Source organism: Anguilla rostrata, chromosome 2 (genome assembly GCF_018555375.3).
Source record: "Anguilla rostrata isolate EN2019 chromosome 2, ASM1855537v3, whole genome shotgun sequence".
In the NCBI taxonomy this organism is placed as follows: domain Eukaryota; kingdom Metazoa; phylum Chordata; class Actinopteri; order Anguilliformes; family Anguillidae; genus Anguilla; species Anguilla rostrata.
In genome coordinates, this window is record NC_057934.1 from 67,113,740 (window position 1) to 67,139,239 (window position 25,500).

Here is a 25,500-nt window from a genome sequence, read left to right on the forward strand (position 1 = left end):
AGGTTTCATATATACTGCATATATACATGTGTATTTTCAAGGGCACCATTGAATTTATAGAATGTAGCACATGTAGGCTTAAACTACTTCTTCAGAGTTTATTCCAAGTAATAAAACAAAAATGCAGTTTGTCGTGTTCTCGAGAAACATTTTCCATCCAGCGTCCGCGGTTGGCTCTTGACACAGGGCAGTCGATCACGGGCCTGACCGGACTGAGTGCTTGCAGTGGTCACATTGCCTGCCACTGCGCGAAAAAAGATCCTTTGAAGTTTCCCATGAGTCACCGCTGCTGAGGCGCATGAAGCCCCCCCCCCCCCGACCCCTTAGATTCGGTCTCTGCGTGGGGCAGGCAGCTGCATCTCAGCGGTAACAACTGTGTCGTTTATACAAAACAGGCCTTTCATCAGACAGACGTTACTCCCCCAGGGGGCCCTGGGCCTCGTGAGGATGTAGCCCGGCCTGGCCTTGTCCCCCCCGCTTCCTGTGTTCCCCTGGGCTCTGCAGGGATGGGTGGCTGAGGATGGGTGGCTGTACTGCTGGAGATGAACTGCTGAGTCACAGTCGAGGACCGTACGGCCGAACCCGGAAGCAGAAAAAAGCAGCATCTGCAAATCAGTCTCACCTGTATCCTCACTGCTGTGACCCACTGTGCAGCGATGCCACTCCCCTCAGTCTGTGTCCCTGTGTCTCTGTGCCCCTGTGCCCCTGTGTCCCTGTGTCCCTGTGTCCCTGTGCCCCTGTGTTCCTGTGCTCCTGTGCCCCTGTGCCCCTATGCCCCTGTGTCCCTGTGTCCCTGTGCCCCTGTGTTCCTGTGTTCCTGTGTCCCTGTGTCCCTGTGCCCCTGAGCCCCTGTGCCCCTGTGTCCCTGTGCCCCTGTGTCCCTGTGCTCCTGTGTCCCTGTCCCCCTGTGCCAGACTGAGCAGCAGAGTGCTGTAGCTGTAGCTGTGCTGAGACACAGTGAGTGATGGCTGAGGGACCGAGCCAGAGGGCAAACAGAGAACAGAGGGCCCTCCACCCTCAGGAGGGGTCAGGCTGGGGGGTCGGGGGGGTCGGGGGGGGGGGGCTGCGGCTCGCACTGACACGGCCCATTGACACGGTGAAAGAGAGCAGGTCCACCGCAGGAGCCACACAAAGTGCCCACAAGCATCAGCTTTCAGCTTGCCCCGGCATGCTGAAACGACACAGGGGAACGGAGAGACACCCAGGCCGCGCTTTCTTAAACTTTCAGTGGGGTGGGGGCGAGAAGGGGCGGGGTGGGGGTGGGGGGGTGGCGGTGGGGCTTATTATCATTTGCACTTGCTGCATTCCAGGGTCTGTAACCAAAGACCGTCCTGTCAACAGCTGCCGTTCCCCCCCGAAAAACCTGAGCGATGACAGCGGCTTCCTGGAGTCCCCTTCCAGGAGGGGCCCCCTGCCATGGGGGGGGGGGGTGATCCTTCCACACAATGTTTTAGATCTGGCTCCGTTTTGCGTCCTGCATGTCAAAATGTTACCGTTTTGCTTATGAATGTGTATTTATAGTAAAGCATGTGCTTCGTCGTCTAAAGCGTGTTACCCACTTCCTGCAATAGCACGTTTTGTTTCTGTAATTGAAATTTCCCTAGTATACCATGTTTGAGCCAAAATGGCTGACCGACCATTTTCATCAGGCACCTAAGGACTGTATTGTGTATATTCACACATGTATCATCGGGATGTGTGCCACATACTGTATCTGTTCGGGCAGGTGGAATCGATTACAGAGTTGACCTGGGAAGTGGGTTCATCCTCACATTAATTGATTCCAAGAGCAAGGCAGGAAAAATGTAGCTTTACATTCTCAGTCACTTTCAGTTAGCACAACGCACACCTCAGATTTTTTCTTGATATCTTAAGGCTGTACCTGAAGCCGAAGTCTTTGCAGTGGGCTAATTGATTGTTCTCTCAGCCACCGTCTAAGATGTGCTTGTTTTGCGCTGGTTTTGTCGTGCTGAGATTTTGCGATGGTTTTGTCGTGCTGAGATTTTGCGATGGTTTTGTCGTGCTCTGCGAAAACCAACAGGGCTGCAAAACGTTAACTTTCACTGACACAAAATTTGGCGCTTTAACTCTCAGAGAGCGGGTCCAACCTGGCGCGAGTCGGAGCCTCAAACAGGAATTAGAGCATTCGACGTGACCGGGCCACTTAAAACGGACGTGCCTTCTGTTCGTTTCTCTCTCTCTAATTCCGTCGCTCCTTTGGAGAGTTTCACAAGGAGGAGTCAGACAGGGACGTGCTCTCTGTGGCGTCCCATTAGCCCCACACATGCCGTGCTCAGTCATACGAAAACAGGCGAGTCGGGGGGGGGCTGCAGCCTCAGCGAGTGTGTGGCCCGGGTCAGCCATCTCAACGTGTAATTGCACACACCACCGGCCATAGAACATTACTCAGCACTTCCAGCTATGTAATTATACTGGGAGGGAGAGAGAGAGAGAGAGAGATGGAGAGAGAGAGAGAGAGAGAGGGAGAGAGAGAGAAAGAGAGACAGGGAGAGAGAGAGAGAGAGAGAGCAAGAAAGAGAGAGAGAGAGAGAGAGAGGCAGAAGGGTTGAGAAGGAGGGCGAAAAGGATCAATCATGGGTTAGTGGCTATAAAAAAAGCTCCTTGTGGACGGCGCTGCTGTCGCTAACCTGCGCAGCTGTTTATAGGACTGCATTCCTTCCAGACGTGGTTTTTTTATGTTTGTTATCTTCAAGGGTGTGGGGCTGGAGGTAAGGGCACGCAGCGGCTGGACAACCACAGCCACCCGTTCAGCCACTCTGCACGCACATCCCCGCATTGAGCAGTAGGAGGTGCTGTGGGACAGGCCATGTCTCGTCTGTGTTTGCAGCAAAGAGTTAATAAAAAGAACAAAGCAAGTAAACACACACATACATCGCCCCCCCCCTCCCCGGGTACTGCAAAACACCCCTCCTGAGGCAGCGGTACACACAATGAAAGACATTTTGACGAAAACAAACTGAAATAGCCGATTTCGGCTGCTTGTTCTTCAGGTCTTTAACTTCAGGCAGCTTCTGTTTTTCTTGGTGGTGATGGAGGCAGAGAGCTGCTAAGATCAGTTATATCTGTATTATATTAAAGAGGCAAATGTGATTCCCCCCCCCTCGTTGCAGTGAGATGCTGACGGTGAGTCAGGGGACCAGGGGGCGGGGGTTGAGCGGAGGAGGATGGAGGTCTCATGGGTCTGTGGGAGCGGGCCTGCCAGTGGAAAAGGACAGCCCCTTCCAGATAAGGGCTGCGGAAGCGTCCGTTTACTCTCAGCCTCTGGCGCGGGTCGTAGGTCAGGAGAGTTTCCCACCACAGCGGGACCCTGCGGAGTGATCCCCCCCCCCCCCCCCCCCCCGACGCCTGCCCCCGGGCCCCCCTGCTGCGTGCTACGCCCCCCAACCCCACCTCTCCCCAAAGGCTTACGGACACACCACCGCTTCCTGTGACAGCTCGCCAAGTCCCGGCTACGTAACCACGGCGACCCTTCCAGCGTTGCTCTCTCCACGGTGACATTTTGAATATTATAATAGGAAGCACGCAAATCTCTGACCTTTGGAGCGGAGCCTTTGCTGATGAAGATTTCATTGTCAGGGTTGTGTGGCTCTCTTCGAGTCTCCTCTCTGCTAGCGAGGCAGTGAGTCGCTATAGTTACTGTGAAAAACAGCAGTATACTGTCTCTCTATTTGCTGTGTGAAGCAGTGTGTCGGTATAGTTACTGTGAAAAACAGCAGTATACTGTCTCTCTCTGCTCGCTGTGTGAAGCAGTGTGTCGCTATAGTTACTGTGAAAAACAGCAGTATACTGTCTCTCTATTCGCTGTGTGAAGCAGTGTGTCGGTATAGTTACTGTGCGAAACAGCAGTATACTGTCTCTCTATTCGCTGTGTGAAGCAGTGTGTCGGTATAGTTACTGTGCGAAACAGCAGTATACTGTCTCTCTCTACTCGCTGTGTGAAGCAGTGTGTCGCTATAGTTACTGTGACTCGTCCAGTCTTTCTGGTACAGTAGCTTTCACTCTTCTGATGAAGATCCCTGTGGACCAAAGCATTGTCCTATGCACATTCAAGTATACTCAGAATCAGTTTCCTTGGCAGTGTAAGAGTAATGCTCAAGTTGCACTATTGTACTGGACTTTAATTGTGTAATTTCTCGGGCAGTGAGAGCCCCTCTCTCCACTGTAGTGCACCGACGATAGTGAGCCTGATGTCAGCGTCAGCCATAAACCCCGATGGTATGTGTGTGAGTTCTTTAACAGTGATAAGGGACCGGGGATCAGCGTTTTATGAGCTCAGCTGAGACCAGCGTCAGGGCCTGGAGCTCCTCGTGGGAGCAGCTCTCCTCCGGACCCTGCTTTGGTTGAGACCTGGGAGTCTCGGGTGACTGTTTCCCGGTCAGCAGTGTCACGCGCTCAGTGGTTTGAAGTGACCCTGAAAGGTGCAAGCTGCAGCATGCTGGGTTTAGAGCAAAGCTCTGCTGGGTTTACACAGGAAAGCGCTCCCACCGCTGCGGTGGCTGCAACGTCGGTGCACAAACACCTTTAACATTTTCTCCGCTTGTTTGTTGGCACTGTGCTTCCGCTAATTATTTATTGTTATTAAATAATAACAACATTGCACCCCCTGCAGTTTTCGCGATTCATGAAAATGGCGAACGGGTGCTGTTTTCTGAACAGTTGTTTTAGTTGTTAGCTGTGTCGGCCATCTTGTGTCCCTATACGGTCCGCTTCCAGTTTGTCACAGCTGTCTGCTTTAAGCAGAAGATACCCAGCCAGCACTGGACCCCATCCGCGCAGGGTCTGGAGGTATAGAGCAGCACTACTGGGCTGCTTCCGAATCAGCCTCTGTACTGCTGTGTCCTAAAAGTATGCACTAAGCATACTGCATACTGTTTAGTGCACGATGGGCCATATGTGAGAAATACCATCGTGCTATTCTTACTGTGCTATGAGAGTGTCATAAATCGTCCCCTTTACACTCCGATTCAGTCAGGGGTGACAATAAGCATTCTGTAAACAGTGTGAGGTCCATTTTAACAATGTGCCATAAAAGGTAAACAACAACGTACATTTACAGTTTACAAGCACAGTCCTGGCTTCACTGGTATTTAAATTTCCCGCAGCCATCTGTGTTTGTTTGTCGGTGGAATACGACGTAAAGCTACATGTCACATTTAAGGGAACAAAGTGTTAATTTACTTATTGAATAGTATGCTTCTAAATATACTTTGCAGAAATAAATATTTCATTCAGGTATTTTAAGTATTTTACTTAACAGGCTTTAAAAAAAAAGTACTCAACTAACATACTCAATAGTAGGCAAGTCCACTAATTCGGACAACGCCAAGTTTTCTGCCTGAACTGGTTGTTGGTTGACCAGTATTGGGGGGCAATTTTAAACTTTAAAAAAACATAAAACTCTTTTGCAGTGAGGATACTGCCCTGCAGAAGATGTATGCAGAGACACATACTGTCGTGTACAATTTTTTTTACCTCACTTATTGGATGCCTGGAAAAATAGCCACCCCTCTCCCCATCCCCCCTCCTTAAACAGCAGAATTAATCTTTCCTTACTTGTTAGTGCTGGACAGGAGCAACTGCCTCCCTCTCTAGTGGTTTCTCCCAAAGTCACTCTATAATGTTATAATAAGAGTAATTATTCATATTAATGATAATAACTTCATTAAAAAATGTCCTTTTCTTACAATTGTGCTTCACTGTAAAACCAATGCCAAACGAACTGAGACTGTGATAAAATGTGCACAAATGAATATCTAATTTATTGTACGTCACTTTGGATAAAAGCGTCTGCCAGGTGAACGTAATCTGACGTAATGCAATCTAAGAATATTAACCGGTGTAAATAATCCGTTTGGAACAGGACCAGAAAGCACCAGATTAATGAGAGTGACTCAAACAAAAGCGCTTATTCCCTCGACCGAATCCGCTCTTCATCTTAATCACTGGGGTGCGTAGCACAAACGAATCCTGCTGCCCCGGGATTAATTATCCATGACGGCCGCGCCAGGGGGACGGCACTGCTAGCACTGGCGGTGCAGTCGTACCGGTAACGGTCACACTTGGGAATGTTGCCGAGAGGAAGAATGTTGCGGTTGGAACGTAGCCGCGCGGCGCTGCTTTTGGAGCTAGCGACAGTGTCATTGCTTTCGATACAACTGTACCATTAACTCTGTTACGTACCATTTTGGATTTTCTGGTGGATTTAGATTGACTGAAATTTGGTGAGCCATTATGTTCTATTCTTTGTCGTTTTTTTAAAGGATGGAATTTCAATTGTTATATTTCGAGGAGATAATGTAAAAATGTGACCTGACGTCCAAGAATATAACATTCTCTTTCCTATCAAGGCATATGCTTTATTGATGAATACATGTAGCTGTCTTGCTGTTTCATAGAGAGTGCTAAAATTCCAGTGTGTCAGCGTGGCACATTGGGTTGTGCAAATTAAGTTCACGGCCTTGAAAAGTGGTAAAGAATATTCAATTACAATTTCACTTGGACTGCACAATCCAAACTCGGTTGTTCCCGAACATATCTGTAAACGATTATAGGCATAAAAAATACAAGGCTACAAGAACAAGAAAAAAAAAAAACTAAAATGAAAATATAATTACAGATTCCTTTTTTTCGAGGGTTACTCACTCAGTTCTCCTAGCTGTGAGGAAGTAGGAACAGGGATTTCCCAGAGGATTGATCCATGACCAGTGTTTATTATTAAGCTGGAAAGCACAGAGAAAACGTAGCATTTTGTGCACTGTGGCCAAGAGCCTGTGACAGCAGTCAGAATGGTAACGTAGCTTCACATCTGAAGCCTGAATCTCTAGGTTATTAATTGGGACAGAAGACACCGCTGCCTGTTTTGAGATTCGTTCTCATGAAGGGAACAGTGTATTCTTGGCTGTTGCAAATAGATTGGGTTGAATGTACAAGCTGTGAGTGGTTTGCATTAGAGGGATATGCAATCTATCTCCCTACTTTAGAGGAAAAAAGCATAGAATAAAAAGTTCAAATCCCCCCCCCTCCCCCATTCACTCTTGGCATACTACCACTGTTTACCTCAAATAAGGCCTCTCCAAACTTATAAGGAAGATGTCTCTCTCTCTCTCTCTCTCTCTCTCTCTCACACTCTCACTCTTTCCCTCTTTCCCTCTCTCGCTCGCCCTCTCTGCCCTTTTGTCTTTAAAGGGACTGTAGAGAGAGGAGGCCTAGCGAGATTTGCCCAAACTATTTCTCGATTTTAAAAAGATAAAAGAGAAAGGAACATAGACAGATGTAAAGACGATCTGAATCTCTCTCTCTCTGTCCCTCTCACCCTCTCACTCTTTCCCTCTCTGGCTCACTCTCTCCATCTCTCTGCCCTTTTGTCTTTAAAGGGACTGTAGAGAGAGGGGGCCTGGCGAGATTTGCCCAAACTATTTCTCGATTTTAAAAAAGATAAAACAGAAAGGAAAATAGACGGATGTAAAGGCGGTCTGAGTGTGTTGTTCTGTCCTGTATGTTTTTTGGGGAAGCTTAGCGCTGCTGGCAGGCCCCCCCCCCCGGGCCTTTGATCGTGGCGCGGTCCGTGCGGCCGCGCTCCCGCGTCCTGGGAGCTGGCGCGGGCGGCGCTAAGCAACACAGACGGGATCGCTCCGCCAGCCGGCCTTTCAAGCCAGCGGAAGCACGGCGATAGGAAAACATGTCCCGTCAAACGAGTGGCTCTGCTGTGAGAGCGGCGACTTCTGATCTCTGGGTTTTATCTGCTCCGTGGCTGGGCCCTTCAAACGTGCAGTACAGCACCGCGCCGTGCCGTAGAATTCAACATTTCTCCTCAGCATTAAAAGGCGGGTTTGGCCTCGAAGAAACGCTCCATTTAAAAAAAGATGAGGAGAACAAGTTAATTATATTGTCATTTGTTTTTATCTTTGAAGCAAATAAATGGAGCACAGGAAGCAGGCCGTTGCATTCGCTCAACAAACGTGGTTCTGTGATCTTCTGTGATGTGCAACGTAGTCCTTGCGTGAGCAGACACGGCGATGGACGGCGCATCTCATCCCGAAGCTGCGCTTCTTCAGACGACGAGTGCCGTCCTTTAATAATTCAGAATTTGTTTTTGTTTCTGTAAACATGCGCCGTCCTTTGTTTGCGCCGCGAGCAGAAACCCAAAAAAATCCGCCTGAATAATAAATAAAAAAAAACGTCTCAGGAAGTCAGATGTGCCGTTTCTCTGAGCTGGGTAGACGGCAGATACTCCTGCGGAAGGCAGAGAGCTGGGACGCTCAGCATCCTCGGGGTCGTTTTGTAATTCGTTCCATGTGCTCTCAGCTTCTACACGGCTTCCAAAATCGAACCCGAACCCGAGCGCAGAGCAGAGCTGAGCGGCGTCTCTGGGGAGGGGCCTGTTTCAAGGCTGGGGGCTTTTCAGTCGCTTGTTTGTGTGGGGGCTCGTTAACGGCGTTCGGAGACTCTAAAAATGGCTCCAGGAGGGGAATTAAACACAACAAATAAACCCAACCGAGATACAAATGCGGATCGAGAAACGCCGAGATTCAACACTGAGGTTCTTTTTTCGGAACCCAGTGGATTTATTTTTAAATATGTGCAGACCCTGTAATGTTTTTTTTTTTCTTTTTTTTTTATTTTTTCCTTCTTAATTACAAACAGGGATGTTCTGATGGTGAAGCTCTGGGGTCCCATTTTGTATTGTTACTGGGTTCAGCTGAGAAAGAGCAGAGTGTCAGCAGAGATCCCTCCCTGAACCAAGTCATACACTGCAGCTGGTCCTCTGAGCGTATGGACAGTCCAGCACCAGTCTCTGTGTGAAACGTTGTAAGCATTGGTTACATTACTTCTGGTTACATTACTTTTGTACCAAAACGACTTACAGTTTTTTTTTCCACTTCCGACAGAACCTGATTCTAAAAAATGATCCCTCTTGTTGCGGCAAATGATTTGCAACTAGGTTGAAATTTGCTTGTGCAGAGCAGCCTCACAGACCTCCCATCATGCACCTCAGGTGGATGTTTTCAGAGCAGAAGCTCAGACCCTAAACCACTTGTGGTCACAGACAAGCTACTGCAGGTGCGAGCTCGATAGGTACCCCTTCACCTGAAACTTCCTTTTTTTTCTTCGCCTTCACGCCTGTTAGAATTCTTTTCAAAGTTGAAAATGAAACAGAGAAATGTTTTGAAACAACTCAGCACAGACGCATTGTGGTCTGACATTAGCTGTCTAACAGATGCAAGCAGTTATTAGCATCTACAAATCAATAATCTGCTTGAAACCCTCTCATTATTGTCATGACATCCGAACCCGCAATTCTGCAAATTCGGCAAAACTTCACATAAATTTTTTTGCTGAATTTGCAGAGCTCTTATTTTAACAAAGGGCCTTTGTTATAATGTCTGTTTGTTCTGAAGTTGGCCGGGGAGCAGAGAGCAGACCGCGTTCAAAGGAACAGCGGCCTGTGTCCGCGCTGTCCCGCGCGCGATGCGAAGAACCTCGCAGCACAGAGCTGAACAGGCTCAAGCTCTGCGCTGCAGACGGACGCAGGCTGCGTCCACAATGCTCCCCTTTGACACTCAGTGAATGAGGGGTGGGTGTGGCGTGACTGGCTTGCGGGTCACGTGACCGCTGAGTGGGCGGGGCTTCACCCGAGTGCCTGTGTGTGTCCAGCTGGAGCTCGCTGGAGGATGATTGAGAGTGAGCCTGGGAAAGAGGGCGGGTGAGCGAGCGAGCGAGCGAGCCTAGCGTCTGCTCTCCTGTGTTCCCGGCGCCTGCTGTTTCTCTGCTGAGTCCACGTTCTCCTCGCTAGCCAGTGCATCTGCGGAGGTAGGCTGTGACGAGGTTTTTTTATGCAGAGGGAGGGAGAGAGAGAGAGAAAGAAAGAGAGAGAGAGAGCGCAGTGTGTTTGGCTCATGGGAAAGTTTGTCAGGTGTTCTGTGTCCTGGTGGGAGAGAGAGAGAGAGAGGGAGAGGGAGAGTTTGTCATTGAGGTGGGGAGCGGTGAGAGTTTGGCGTCGTGTTTCAAGGTTTCTGTTCAGCGTTCCACATTGCAGTGGCGAGGTGAGTGTGAAGGAGGGGACCTGCATTTGTGTCTTTATTCTTTCTTTCTGTTTTATATTCCTGCTGCTCCTCACTGGTGCTGGTGGGTGGGGAGGGGTTGGATTGTTCCACCAGAGGCCTTCAAATTGCTTGCCCTGTCCAGGGCCTCTGTGTAATTTTACCTTTATTATTTTTGCCTCCTGTGTTTTTTTTTTTTGGATATTTGAGGACTGTTTGCAGTGAATCATGAGCCATTGCATTGTATTAACAAATTGCTGTGCAAACCTTTATGGCAATTCACTACAAGCAATTACTTATGCAAGGTGACTTTAAATTCTAGGCTCTTTTTAGTAAGCTTAATATTTGTGACTTCCTTATATGCTTTGAGTTCAAATTGTCCTTTGTGACTTAGCATGTTTGCATTTCCAGATAGTCACTTGGCTTACAAGTTGGCTTCACAGAAATGCTAACAAATAGTAAAATTAGTTCGGCTCTTTCTTTGTCAAGGTTCTGTGTTGTCAGTCCAAAGACGTCTGTTTAGATGTCCTCCCTCTGTATCAATATCAGTTTCCATTTTTATTTTCAAGACCAGAAGAGACCGAGGAATGCATTGATCTGTCTGTGGCTGCCTCAGGGATGCAGAGTCCACCTTTACCGTTGCCTTGTGCTGTTATTTGTTCGCTCTCATTTTAAACGGTCAGCTTCTTGGTTCTGTATCCACGTGCAATGCTTTCAGTTTGGGCCTGCCCTCTGGCTGGTACGAAGAAATGCATCGTGGGAAATGTAGTCACGTGTCACGGGTCAGTCTGCGGAGTCGGTTCCTGAATGTACAGCAAGGCTCGTTGCTGCTGGCAGGCTTCGTTTAGCCTGGACACTGGTTTGTGGGCTTTATCTCTGAGTCGGTGTGGCTGGATCTGTCTGGACGATGCGTGCTGCTGTTCAGCCGGGGGCTTCGTATTTAGCCCCTTCCTTTTAACTGCATCCGTGCCACCATGACCCCCCCCCAATCAAGCCTGAGAAAGATCATTCGGTTTGGGGTCATGAATTGTGTTTTAAAATTTTTTGTTTTATTTTATTGCATGTCCATTGCCTATGCCAGCAGCCTATGGGCAGATTCATTGGGTTGGTCCAGGAGGGCTGGAGTGCTGTATGCATTTCCTTTTTTAGCTGCGACCGCAGCTCTATAGCTCTGTCTGTTGGTCTGTCGGTCGGTCGGTGGAGTGCTGTATGTATTTCCTTTCTTAACACCACTAAGCCAGGACCCCCCTGGCAATCTGCACATATGAATCAGACTGAGCTGGGATCAGAGTGTTCTGTGAGGGGGGGGGTGAAGTCAGAGATTGTGTGAAAGTCATTGTTGAAATAATGTCAGGATGAAAATAGATTTTAACTTCTGAAGGCGCGCGTCCTGCCCTGCGGATGCTCGGGCTGCTGGTCTGTGTCACGGTGGCTTGGGCCCGTGACGAGCTCAGAGAGAGAGAGCCATTCAGGCCCGAGCAGCTCTGTCCACACAGCGCTGTGTGACCGCTGGGCATTCCCCTCGATGCCGGCCCTTCAAGGCCCAGAGAATTTTTATGGCTTCTGGTTTTCTCTCTCATATTGTGCATATTTCACAGGAAAAGTCGATACTTTCCTACTTTCCCTGGAAAATGCACGAAAAGCTAAGTCTTAGATCGGCCAACGGTCACGTCCGAGCACCTCTTGAGTTTGTTCAGTTTGGATGACATGCACGCATTTGGCTTTGAATAAATTAAAACGGACGTCTTAATGTGTTTTGGCGTAAACGGTGGGGTCATTGGCGGGCTTATTGCAGTCATGTTTTAGGGGTATTTAATTAAAATATTTGAGTTCTTAAGAAAAGAAAAAAAACTTAAATGCAAGTTCACCGTAATTTAATTTCTCAGAATTGCCGCAGTTTCAGTCTTGCTGGAGTCTATAAACCAGCCAGTGATTTCCACCTCATATTTGGCGGTTATTTGGTTTGGTTACTTGTTAAGTCGCTCGCCACCGTTTGAAAAATCCCCAGAACGTTGGATTTATTGCGTGTGTGGCTGAAAGACAGGAAGTGCGCTGTGCTTTCTGAAGGTTTCTTCAGTTACAGTACAGGGGGGAGGTTTGGATCTGATGTTGTGTACAGCTCACTGAGGAGCTAGGGGAAAGTGTGTGTGTGCATGCGCACGTGTGTGTGTGTGTGTGTGTGTGTGTGCGCGCATGTGTGCACTGGTGAAAGTCCATTTGTGGAAGTCTTTCTTTTTGCACCTTTAAACTGGCAATGGTTCACTGATGCTTAACGTCGGATGAAGTTAATCATATCCTACTCCTGCCTGTTTCTACCCACCCTGCTGGAGTTGTGGTTGTGTAGGATTACCCCCAGGATTCTTAGCTTTTTGCCCCCCCCCCCCCCCCACCCCCCCAACCTCCCTCCCAGGCCTCCTGTTCTTCACAGCCAGGATGTTTTCAGATCTGTGTTCACCTGGTTTTCCCTCAAAGAATTTTCTTTAACGGCTCCCCCCCCTCCCCCTTACCTTTGAAAGTGTGTTTTCCGCACATGCTTTGCTTTCCGCTTCTCTCTCCCTCCGTCCGTCCCTCCTTCGCTCTGTCACTCCGTCACTGTCAGGTCATTATCTGGCCCCTTTCCGGAGGCCCTGCCCGCGGAACGCTGTGTTTCATCGCCCCAGTGACGCCATCTGCTCGGCGACGCCCGGGGGTCAAAGGTCGCGCTCCCAGGGCTCTCGGTGGGAGGGCCGGAACTGAAAGGCCGAACGGGGCGGACCGGGAGAACTCTCGGCCTGGAGACGAACTGAAAACGTCAGCCGTACACGCAAGATGAGCCCGTCAAAGGCATCAGAAACGCACGGCTAGAGCCGCGTTGTAGCAGAGAATGACGCGTTCGCTGTTTATTTATTCTGAAGGCTGGTATGCTGCTCTCTGTCCACCTACCGGTCTTTGTATGAATTAGATGGTAAATGGTAAATGGACTGCATTTATATAGCGCTTTTATCCAAAGCGCTTTACAATTGATGCCTCTCATTCGCCAGAGCAGTTAGGGGTTAGGTGTCTTGCTCAAGGACACTTCGACACGCCCAGGCCGAGGTTTGAACCGGCAACCCTCCGACTGCCAGACAATCGCTCTTACCTCCTGAGCCATGTCGCCCCCATATTAGTCCTGATATGGGCCATTTCCTTGCGATGCACCATGATGTCAGTGCCCGCATTGCTTTTAAATCAGTCTCATCTATGATGTAACACAGTGTGACATGATTGTGTGCGTTTTGGTTGGAGGCATAAATGTGAATGAATACTTCACCGCTCTCAAGTGCACTGGTGAAGCAGTGGGCAGGCCATCTTCACCTCCCCTGTAGAACTGGCAAACCTTGCTGTGCTTAACCTGTCTTCCTCAAGCCAAGTTGTAGAAATTAGTTTTTTTGGCAGGAGATTCGTCTGGAGTAAAAACTGAGAAGGTGATGTTTCCAGGCGCGTTCATAAAATCTGATATAGTGAGCGAGGACAAAAAAACCCACCGTTTTCAACCCCAGGAAGTCAACTGTACCGGTAGCAGTGGAACGTTTTTATGTTTTGCGTGGGCAGGATATGCTGAAGCAGGTCAGATTTGTTATCAGACGGCTGCTTTCATCTCTGATGTGAAGTATATACAGTGTATGTTTTTTTTATTTTTTATACTAATGTGCTGTCAGGACCCAGCTTCTTCCCGTCGAGTCACAGTCAGGACGATGCAGGAACGCACCAAGCTCTTTCCCCAAACGGACAGGTCTCTGAATCGACCTCCGCTCTCCACCCCCCCCACTCCATGAGAACAGTGTTCTGAAAGGCACCCCCCCCGCCCCTCCCCCATTCTCAGTGGATGGAGCTGCACCAGGACTGAGTCCAGCTGATAGATCCTCACAGTGCTGCCAGCTGGACTGCACCTCATTCCTGCCGTTTCGTAAAGTAAGCAGGCGTGATTACACCGTCCTGGGGAAGCATCATTGTCATAGTTTCTAATCTCATGTCTCCTTTTTTAAAAAAATTTTTTTTTTTACTTGGAATACTGGTCTACATTTTTGTATTAGCCACAAAAGGAAATAAAACAGCGCTTGAATTGAAAACAGCAAAGAAAATGTCGTAATGTAACTGAAACGGAACTGTTGAATTTTTACAGCCATTGACCGTAAAAACAGACATAAATACCAAGAGAATGAAGGATTCATTCTTATTGGCATCATTTTGGAAATAAGTATGACAAGTAAGGCTTGTAAAAATATGGAAAACCAATTTGGCAGGGCTCTATGCTAACATTTTTTTCTAAGTAGCACATATTCTCTTCAGTTTCAAAAATTTATAAGCACACTAATGCATCAAAATTAGCAGGTGTGCTTCTAGATTATTTATCCAGTTAGCACACATGAATTTTCCCTAAAATGGGAACACTGCACAGCCCAGATCGGTCAGAATTCATTGTAATGGAGGTCTTAGAAAGTTTGTGTGAATCCAAATAAGTGAGCAGTGGCCATGGAAACTGCAGCAGTGTTGTGACTCATCAGGCTTAATGCCTAATTTATACTCTTTATGTCACATGACGCTTTCACAGTTGACCCGTCGATTTCTTTGGGCGGTGCCATGTTTCCGGAGTGTAAACAAATGGTCACTATTTCGGCGTCTTGTTACCATAGAGACGACAGAACCCTCCCTGCAGGACTGGGCCCTTATTTGCCCTTAGTATACATGCCAAACGTTGTGTGACACCTTCATTTCTGTCGAAGTGTGAACTAGGCCTTTGGCTTTAGGGTGCATTGAATAGACTTGGTAGCAGTGGCTAAGTGGGTTAGCATGCCAGGTGTTTGTCTGTAGGTGGTTTGGTAGCAGTGGCTAAGTGGGTTAGCATGCCAGGTATTTGTCTGTAGTTGGTTCGGTAGCAGTGGCTAAGTGGGTTAGCATGCCAGGTGTTTGTCTGTAGGTGGTTCGGTAGCAGTGGCTAAGTGGGTTAGCATGCCAGGTGTTTGTCTGTAGGTGGTTCGGTAGCAGTGGCTAAGTGGGTTAGCATGCCAGGTGTTTGTCTGTAGGTGGTTCGGTAGCAGTGGCTAAGTGGGTTAGCATGCCAGGTGTTTGTCTGTAGGTGGTTCGGTAGCAGTGGCTAAGTGGGTTAGCATGCCAAGTATTTGTCTATAGGTGGTTCGGTAGCAGTGGCTAAGTGGGTTGGGTTAGCAGGTACGATGTCTAAAGGTGGCTCAGTATTTCAGTCACGACACCGGACACCAGACTGCACTTTTTGCACGCTTTCGATTTTTTGTGGCTTCCCATCTGTAAATGTAATGAAGTGCAGGACTTAATTTTTTTTTTTTGTTCTTCGCTGCTGTTAAATTGCGGGGACTCTTTTTTTTGCACTGTGTGGTTAAACTGAGTAAGCAAATAGCTAATGGGCACAGGATGTGAGCCTCTCCAGTGTGGGGGTGTGATGAGCATTGGCCCCCGTCGCTCACTCTAATCAGCACAGCGCGTCTTGCGTCGCCTCTTTTTATTAAGCTGAAGCTTAAGCATCTCATTGTTATCACTGATGGTGTGTTTATGTGGACAATCTTGTTGCGCAGTGGTTGTTATTCGTAAAACAATGTGTTGAATGTATTTTAAATTACCTTATTTTTTTTTTTCCTCAATCGTTTTAAGGCTGTTGAACGTGCAGCTTCTTTGCTGTCTGGGTGAAGCTTTCGTTTGGTGAGGAAATTCAGCTGTGTGCTGAGTGTGGGTTTTTTTCTCTCTCTCTCTCTGTAGTGGTTTTACGTCTGTTAGACTTCCTGTGGTGATGCTGGCGTGCGCAGGACAAATGTCAACTGTTACCCAACTGCCAACAGTTTCATGATGGCATTTAACTGTTATTATTCATTCTTTGTTAACATCAGCCTGCCCAGGGACAACAGATGGAAATTAGCGATGTAGCTAAATCTGGCACATTTACATCACAGAATAGTGATGTTGATCAGTGTGTATTGTCCCTGTCAAATAAATAAATAAATAAATTAATTAAATAAATGTTATTAATAATTTCCCCCCTAGCTGTCAGATATTGACTAAAGACAATTGTTAATATGTGGTAAGAAGCTCTGGATTTCAAAATTCCCATTCATGTCTATGGCCACAGTGAAATTGATTTTGTTTTGTGCGTACGGTAGAGTATCTACTGCGTGTTCAGGGGGAAAAGGAACCGTTTTTTTTTTGGGGGGGGGGGGGGGGGGGATCTGAAACTACATCTTGGTACAGGTGCTTTGCGCCCTTCTAACGTCAGCAGGGCATTAGGCGGAGATGCTGTGAGTTTGCTGTAAGTCAACACGTTCACGTTCTGTTCTGTGTGTTGGTTCAGTCTATCACTTGGCAGTGGCAGGAGATTGGAGCAGGAGACATAGAGTCTGGTGGCAGCCATGTTGTGTGGCATGGCCTCTGAGCTGATTGACTCGGGCGCTGACATGCAATCACAGGAAATGGGGGGGGGCTGCTCTGTGAAAACTACTCCTTTTACTGTGTTACTCTGTGAAAAATTTACCTTTACTGTTTGGTTTTCTGTGCATAATTTCAGCAAACTGAGTTTTTTTTTTTTTTTTTTTTTTTTTTTTTGAGTCTAAGCATTTTCCTTTAGAGTACTGAGAGTGAGGGCAGGATGACCCCCTGCGTAAGACCCCCCCCCCCCACACCCCTGCACCCCCGCACCCCCACATGGCCAGCCCCCACCACTCCCCAAACCGCAACTCCCCCCCCCCCCGCCCCAGTCTGAAAGCAAGGCAATTCAGACGGTGTCCCATGCACTGGCACCACATACCCCTCTCTCCCCCAGCCTGTCTGTTTGGACCAGCTGTGTTATTGCGGGACAGTAAATCGGCCCCCACTGTCCCGAGCACGGCGAGAGGTGCCAACCGTTTGCTTTGCAGCCAGTAAAGAGACAAAGGGACGAGGCTCAAGGACTCGTCTCTGTGCACCGTCACTCACAGATGTCCCCCCCCCGGACCAGGTGATGCTCCGTGGGAACTCTCAAACAACCTGGGCTCAGTTCTCCTTTGAGGAGGGTGAAAAAAACCAAAAAACCGAAAAGAAACGCAACCATACTGTACCAGACAAATCCTGCTTTCAGTCAGAGACCTTGCCCTGCGCTGGGAACCCAGAGAAGTGGTATAGTCTGGCAATACTGCCTCTGCTACAGCAATACAGCCCGCTGATGGATGGATGGATGGCCGGCCCTGCCAAGCCAGCGGATGTGTAAATCGCCCCATTGTTGCGCTGAGCTGTAAATGTCACCGAGTCATGTTCTCCCTGCCTCCTCCCACTGATGGAGCGCGTCACTTTTATACACATGATATTTACACAGCGGAGGAATGCTGGCTCAGGGAGAGGGAGGGAGGGATGGAGGGAGGGAGGGAGGGATGGATGGATGGAGGGAGTTAGGAACTGCCATGTCAGAGCAGGCAAAGGGGCATCTGGGTCGGAGCTGGACTTCACAGCTTGGATTTGGACTCTAAAGGGAGACCTTTGCCAGTTTCTGGCTGGGGGGGGTGAGGGGGAGGGGGATATTACTGTTTAGGGAAGTGAATCTCCAGTGCCAGTGTTAGTGAAGTTTATCGATTCACTTTGAGAAGAATGAATGGTTAATTTCTCATCTGCAGGGAGCTGGAGCCAAGCTTTCACACGGCGTCATAATGAGCGTAATCGATCGCCGAGCGCTTGGAGACCGCGGCGTAGATAACCCTGCAGGCAGGGGGCGGGGTCTCCTCCTCCGTCTATCAGTGTTGTGTCATCGTGTTTTATAACACAGCGGCGGAGACCTGCTGTGGCTACGGCTCGTGAAGCTTGGGCGGGAAACCAGTGCGGTTCGTCCCGGAGCCTTGTTCTCCGGGTGAACATACGGGGTGAAAGAGAGGAGAGACCCCTTATTTCGAATGGGGGTTCTGAGTGCGGCTGTAAAAAAATATATATATATATATTAATGCGATGCGTAGCATCTGTGTTTACTGCTCTGCTTCAGTGTGCCCTGTTTGCTGGACATCTTGCGGTTTCTCAGCCTCTCTTTGATGGTGCTAATAACATGCAAGAGGAAGGCACTAGTTCACTAGAAATGCCACCTACTGATGTTTGGCGGCTTGTCGCGATGTAGGATATTTTTAATGTATCTATCTATGTGAGAGATGTCAGAATTATTGCAAGGGTTTTTCTAACTAAACTTAAAAGTGTACTGTTAAGAAACGCATTTTCTCCCTACCTTTTGATTAAGCAACTTGGTTATATCATCCAAGGATGATATTTATGAAGAATGGACTACCATTTTCATCGTGTGTGTCCTAAACGTGTCTGTACGCCCCTGAGTAACTTGAAAAACGAGATAATTAGCTGAGCTAGACAGCCAGTCAATTTGCTCTTTGTTTCGGCAGTCAGCTGGCGCTCTTGTCGTGCTTGGAATTTTTATTTCGGTTTTGTTTGCAGCTCCTTTGTTGTCCTGGAGGGAGAGAAAGAAAAACAGATTGTCTCATCAAAGTTTTGAAAGGCCTACATCTTGAGTTTCGCTGAGCCCCGACCGCCTCCAAGTGTGCACATCAGAGACGTCTCTTGAGGCAGCTTGTTTTACTCTATATAAAAAAAAAAAAAAAAAAGCTGCTGCTGTTGTTGTTGTTGTTCATTCTCCTTATTGGGTCATGCAACAGGGTTGCTAGTTGGCCGGGGAGCGCACTATGACATCACACATCGTATTATTTATTAAATTTGGCGGTTTATTCAGTTGCCAGTGTTTCTTGGGTTGAAAGGCGCCCGGCCCACTGTGCTGCAGCTTGCTGGGCGCGCTGTCCCACCACCAGCCAGCCAGCCAGCTGTGACCTCTGAAGGGTTGTTGTCCCACCACGGTGGGATCGGTCCTTTGTGTGCACTCCGGACACAAGGCTCCCCCGTGATTGGTTCGTATCGGTTTGCTCTGGAGAAACGACTTTTAAAATGAAGGCCCAGAACTTCCTGTGCTGTGTGATTGCTGTATGCTGGTGGCACAAATGGGGTCTTTGTGTGAAGTCACAGTGAGCTGAAGGTGGTGCCTCAGCGCAAATGCATCTCACTATGAGACGCAGAATCTGCGTCAGGCACGCCACTTTCTCCACATTTTCACCGACTTCCTGCTCTCATATTAACCGCAGAGAGCGAGAGAGAGCACATTTGATACTGTTTGAAACTGCCGTTTGAAGGATTTTGGCATTTCATAAACTTCACTGGTAATACTGTGAGAGAGGGATTTTATTTTTATTTTCCAAAATGCTAGTTTTAGTTCATATCATCGCCAGCGACATTAAAACTAAGTGCTGAGAACTAATTTTTTTTCTGCTTAGTTTCTTTGCGCCGTGTGTGTGTGCGTGTGTGTGTGTGAGAAACGAGGCTATGAGCATACTTCTCTCTCAGCTGTCAGTGTGCCTATGCAAATGTTTCTGCACTGGCACACCTAATACAGGTTCCCCACGCCTGTTAGAATGAAGCAGACGCCTCATTCTATTGCCCCTCCCCTCCCCCCCCCCACCCCCTCAGCGATCCTCTTCAGTGCGCGTGTGTGTTTGTGTGTGTGTGGCTGTCTGTCTGTGTTGCTCCGCCGCACGCGTGCGAAAGCAGCCGTACGGTGTACGATCCTGAGGACGAGCCTTCTGTCTGTCAGCCCCCTCGAGAATCTCCAGCTGCGTCGAAGTCGAATCGCTAGGAACCCCCCCTCCGCCCCCGTCTCTCCTCTTGTTAGCGCCCGGTGCTCTCTCTCTCAGGTAAGGGTCCTCGTTTTGGCTCTCCGCGCTCGGGTCTCTCCTCCCCGACGATGGAGAGGGAAGAGCGGCGTTCCCCCGCGGCGCGCTCTGAAAACCCGTTCGGCTAACTTTGACGCGTTCAGGAGCTGGGCAAGAGCTCGACCAGCCCGTGCTCTGCTCGGATGTGGACTTGCTGGAGATATTTGGGGGGGGTGATTTGAAAGGGGAAGTGGTTACGGTCTCTTACGAGTGGTGTAATAGGACGGGCTGTAAAGTCGTTGTTGGCCGTTTGCCTTTTTTTAACCCTAGGGGTACCGCCAGATCTCTGGCTCCTCTGCTCAGCACTGTGAGGGTGCTGGGTCTGGTTTCAGGAGCGCTGGTATTTCACACGCTCACCTGTTTGACCGAGATGCAGGACTTTTAAGGGGATGTGCCTTACTCTCCTTTCTGATGAGTTGGGGGTGGGAGCTTCTAAAGACTGACATTTTATTTTGTGTGTTATTGAGCTGGTAATTGCACATGTACTGTATGTGAGCGTGGACATCAAAAGTAAAATTCTCAACAGAGACCCATCCTGTTATCTCTGGTGGTCATCTCCATAGTAACACTGAGTGGTCACTGCTCAGTTTTTTTTCTTAGGTTATCTTATTTAAGTTTGTAGCCTGTAGACATGCTGTAGGAACTTCTTGAGGTGTTTGCGGTGGTTGCCTCCTGTGTAGCAAGCACTCTGATGAAACACTCTGTGCTGTCGAGAGTTTATTTCGCCTTTCAGTTTTTTTGCATTACAACTACATTATTTCGTGCCAGATCCTGAGTGTGTACCTGTACGTGCACGTTTTATAGAATGTAAACTCGGGGGAATGAATGTCAGCTCATAAATGTGTGAAGTGCAGATGGATGCATTTCCTGCCTGATGCATGCCTAGCAGAAGCGTGAGCCAGAAATTAGAGCTGTCCTCATTTTATCTCTCTGCTTCGTGCTCTTTGAATGTTTTTGATTCTCTCACTCCTTGATGGCCTTGGAGAAGGGGAGTTGAGTTTAGATGCGCCTTCTGATGTGTTTGTGTGGGAAGTCAGCTGACCCAGTCGCTTCTCTCTCTCTCCCTCTCTCTTTCTCTTCCCCCCCTTCCTTCTGTACTGGCAGGGTCAGAGGTCATTCCCAGCTACACCAGCACCATGTCTGAGCCCGCCAAGCCTTCCCTGGGCCCCCAGCCCCCCGTGCGCAGCGACAAGCTCGGCGCTGACTTCAGCTACGTGGGCATCGACGCCATCCTGGAGCAGATGAGGCGGAAGGCCATGAAGCAAGGGTTCGAGCTCAACATCATGGTAGTGGGTGAGTGCCTGAACAAAAAAAAAACCTGCATTACTCTAGGGCAGTGTTTCTCAACCCCGGTCCTGGGGACCCACTTCCCTGCATGTTTTAGATGTCTCCCTGCTCCAACACACCTGATTCCAATGAACGGGTCGTCGTCAAGCTCTACAGAAGCCTGATAACGACCCGTTCATTTGAATCAGGTGTGCTGGAGCAGGGAGACATCTAAAACATGCAGGGCAGTGGGTCCCCAGGACCAGGGTTGAGAAACACTGCTCTAGGGGATTAGAAAGCGGAGGGGGACCAGTGGTAGAAAGAGCAGCTCCTGACACGGGTGCCCGTTGGAGGGGGGGCGGAGCCTCCTAACTGCAGAATGATGACCTCATCACTTTCGCAGGCCGACGCTCACAGGCGGTGGTTGAGAGCAGCCAATTACAAGCCGCCGCTGTGAGTCGGTGAGCCCTCACAGTGCTGCAGCACAGAGCATCGCGCAGTAAAACACAGGCTTTACTGCGCCTCCTCCCGACAGGGGGGGCTCATCTCTCGGTGAAGCCCAGCGAAACCCCATCATGCCCTGTGGGCGCCGAAAGCACAAACCCCAAAAAAAGAAGCGAAAGCAGGGTGAGGTATGAGCAGGCACCGCGCGGCCCAGGAAGTGATCGTTTTGGAACGTGGGACAAAGACTAGTTTCAGTTCTCACTGTAGTCTTGGCCCTGGAAAAAATGCTTGTGTTATGATTTGAGTGGCTGTTTTTGGTGTCGTACGGACTCTTAGAGTTCAGACGTCCTGGACTGAAGAAGTTTCCCCCAAAACAGCAGCTAATCTGTGAAATATAGTTAAACGGAGCAGACCAATATCTCAAGGTCGAGTACCAAGCCCCAGGCCACTCTGGAGCTCATTCCTCTTCTCTTCTTCACTGATCTGAGGATGGGACACTTCCTGCCAGGCTCCACCTAAACCATTTGGGCTGTTTTAAATAAATTTTTAAAAAACCCTCAAGTGGCTGCTTTCTGTGTAGCATTTCCTGTTCTACACTGTGTGGGGTTTTTACTGGTCCTTTCACTTGAATAGAGTTTTTGTTTGCGTTCGCCATTGAAGACATCCCATTGAGCCTTTGAGGTTTGGACTGAGATAATGGATATTTTCCCACACTGACCTGGTCTGCATGAGGACTGTAGGGTGGAAACTTTGACTTCCAGGCTAGTTCGATACAATCAATGCATCAGGTCGAGAATGCATTTCATTGCGTGCATTGCATCGTTATCCGTCTTAATTTTAGTTTTTTCTAAAGGTAAGTTAGGCCTGCACAAAGATTTAGGTCAGGCTTACAGAGTGTGGTTCTGCTGTCGCTCTTTGTGCTATGCGCAGCTAATGCCAAGTCTTAACGCTCCGTTCACATTCTCGGGGATACAGTGTGTGCAACACATGACTGCAGAGGGTGGAACGCAGCCAGCGAGTGTGTTGAGAAATCTGAAAGGATCGTGTGTGTGTGTGGGTGTGGGTCTGTTTCCATCATGGCTCAACCGCGCGCAAACGGTGGTGAGCAGGCGCTTGCACGGAAGGGGCTGGCTGTTTACGCATTCGAGCATCCGGCGGCCATTGTGGCTCAAACCACACTTGATTGATCTGGAGGAGACGGCGCAGGGCCTGCGGTGCAGAGTGAGACATCGGCGTGCTAATCTCGTCGTGTGCGCAGCAGCTCTCTGCTCTTAGGGAAGCTGAGAAAGAAGCTGAATCATGGACGGCGTGGCAGCTGACTAATACCGACCAAAGTATTTCAAGGCCTCTAGAGCCCTTCGTTTCCCAGGCTGACTTTGAGCCCTTGGACAGCGTGACCCCCCCCGGGTCATCGCCGGCGGGGGGGCGCAGGGTTGCTGTCGTTGCCGGTTATCCAGGCTGTCGTTCTGCCCTGACCTCCCATGCCCCCCACCCCCCACCCCCCTCCACCACTTGCCATGATTTCCCCTCTTCAGCAGTTCAACATGTGGAGGAAGTGCTTTCCTAAAAAGAGGCCCGCCCTCCTTGCGCTATATTTCACGGTCCCATAATGGCTCGACGATGTATGAATTCCAGCAGTCTGCAGGGGCCTGACTTGCTGCTGTTTCAGATCCACTGAACTTAAATCTGCAGACGGTTAGCGTTTGGGAGCTGCCCTTCCCCGCTCCGGCTGAAAGGGACCTCTCTCCTCGCAAACACACCTCTTCAAACATCACCTTTATTAGACGGTTCAAAAAGAGAACTGGATCAAACATCCCTTTCACACTGTTTATCTTCTTTTGAGCTGCATTACCTCAGCCGTCGATGTGCGCAGTACCTGCCTAGCAACTGCAGCGTTAGCAAGAAAGCTCAAGGGTTTTTGTTGGCCAAATAGAATCTGGATCGGGAAATCATTAACTCAGCCTGCTGAACCTGTACTACTACAAAGATAATGGTTTTGCATTATTTTATGAGGAACCACAGCTCTTCCCTTGATGTTCTCCACAGAGACTGACAGGAATGTGTGCACAACCTGTGCACATTTTGCTAAAATATACGTATGAATATACATGTTTCGTGCAAATATATATATGCAGTTTTCCTCAACAATAGGACTGTATAGATGGTGATACTGCCCATGCTCTCATATGTATGTGTTTTTGGGCATTAGTGCACTTGTGCATCAGGCATTGTTACAGAGCAGGCTTCAAGGTCCCCAGGATGAGAGCGAGCGAGGGAAGGAGGGAGTGAGAGAGAGAGGGAGGGAGTGAGTGAGGGAAGGAGTAAGGGAGAGAGGGAGGGAGTGAGTGAGGGAAGGAGTAAGGGAGAGAGGGAGGGAGTGAGTGAGGGAAGGAGAGAGGGAGGGAGTGAGTGAGGGAGAGAGGTGTGGAGTGAGTGAGTGAGGGAGAAAGTGAGGGAGAGTGAGGGCGGGAGCAGTGAGGAGGGAGGGAGGGGGAGTGGGAGTGAAGGAGAGCAGGAGGGAAAGAGAGGGTGAGAGCAGGGAGGGAGGTAGTGAGGGAGGGAGAGAGGGAGGGAGGAGGGAGGGAGGGAGTGCGGGAGAGAGTGAGGAAGAGTGAAGGAGGGAGGGAGGGAGAGAGAGAGCAGGGAGAAGGGAGGAAGCGAGGGAGCTGACTGCCCTGGCCTGTCTCCAGCTGGCCCCGTCGCTGCGTGCTGCTGATGGATGTTGATGTGGACCGTAGCTCTCCACTCCTCTCCTCTCCGGGACACCGGGCCTTGTGTTCTATCCTTCATTGTGCAGAAAGTCCGTTTTCCCTCTGGCTCTGCCACTGGCAGGGCTGACCTGTCGCCCTCTCCTTTAGCCTGCTCGCATTCAGCAAGTGAAGGCCGGCCATCTGCTTCGGTCCTCGGTGCGACGTGTACAGTCAGTGACGTACGGTAATGACCAATCGCTCATGAGGGAGGACGGGCGTAACCGAGGCTCAAATCGAATCATGTAGAATGTAAAATGCGTCATACGTTTATTGTACATTTTAGAAAACCTTTCCCCTCCCAATACGCTTTATAGTGTATTATGTCTTGGCCAAAAACTACACGAAAGCAAACCCTAGTGCAAATGTTTCAATGGCAAAAAATCCCTTGGCAGACAAGTAGCGTATAGGAACCGGACTCATCAGGGGGAGCCAATCGTACACCAGCAAGCTCATGCACGTAACAGCCAAACCGAAGTAGGTGGTTTTTTCAAACCTGTGTCAATCAAGCCACGCTGGCTGTGTGTGCGGACAGCTGGACGGGGCAGTCCTGCGGTGGGGTGTCCAGCTGGGACAGGGGTTGGCAGGACAGGCGGCAGGTTGTGGGGGTGTCTCTGGGCTCGGGTCAGGCACCCCACCAGTGGGAGTGGGAGACGGGAACAAGAATAGGCAATTATGGAAGCAGACAGGGACACAACGTGGAGACCTGAGACACAGGCTGATGGGGGAAAAAGAATTCGATTTCTTTCCTTGACGGCCTTGGAGAAGGGGAGTTAAGTTTAGATGTGCCTTGTGATGTGTGATGTGTGGGAAGTCAGCTGACCCAGTCGCTGCTCTCTCTCTCTCTCTCTCTCCCCCCCTCCCTCCCTCTCTCTCTCCCCCTCCCTTCCTCTCTCTCTATGTCTCTCTCTCTCCCCCTCCCTTCCTCTCTCTCTATGTCTCTCTCCTCTCTCTCTCTCTCTCTGTCTCTGTCTCTCTCTCACCCCCCCTCTCTCTCTCTCTATGTCTCTCTCTCTCTCTGTCTCTCTCCTCCCTCTCCTCCCCTCCCTCCCCGTCCCTTGGTCTCTGTGCAGGACAGAGTGGCTTGGGGAAGTCCACCCTCATGAACACCCTCTTCAAGTCCAAGGTGAGCCGGAAGTCCGTGCTGACCCCGGAGGAGGAGCGGATCCCCCAGACCATCGAGATCAAGTCCATCAGTCACGGTGAGCCGAACAGGAGCTCGCT

At 49.4% G+C, this 25,500-nt stretch overlaps 1 protein-coding gene across 8 annotated transcripts in view; it reads left to right on the plus strand.

The window, feature by feature from the left end:
- Window positions 1-25,500, plus strand: part of septin9b (septin 9b) — an 85,377-nt gene that overhangs the window by 43,984 nt on the left and 15,893 nt on the right. For 3 of the 8 annotated variants that reach the window (XM_064324179.1, XM_064324182.1, XM_064324181.1), the window contains 2 exons: window positions 20,924-21,112; window positions 25,350-25,478. In XM_064324179.1, the coding sequence (XP_064180249.1) occupies window positions 20,924-21,112; window positions 25,350-25,478 (318 nt within the window). Of the gene's footprint in view, window positions 1-5,886; window positions 5,969-6,046; window positions 6,243-9,662; window positions 9,832-9,905; window positions 10,065-19,721; window positions 19,802-20,923; window positions 21,113-25,349; window positions 25,479-25,500 lie in introns of those variants that run through there. The other 5 variants (XM_064324183.1, XM_064324187.1, XM_064324184.1 and 2 more) reach the window with 5 other exon arrangements.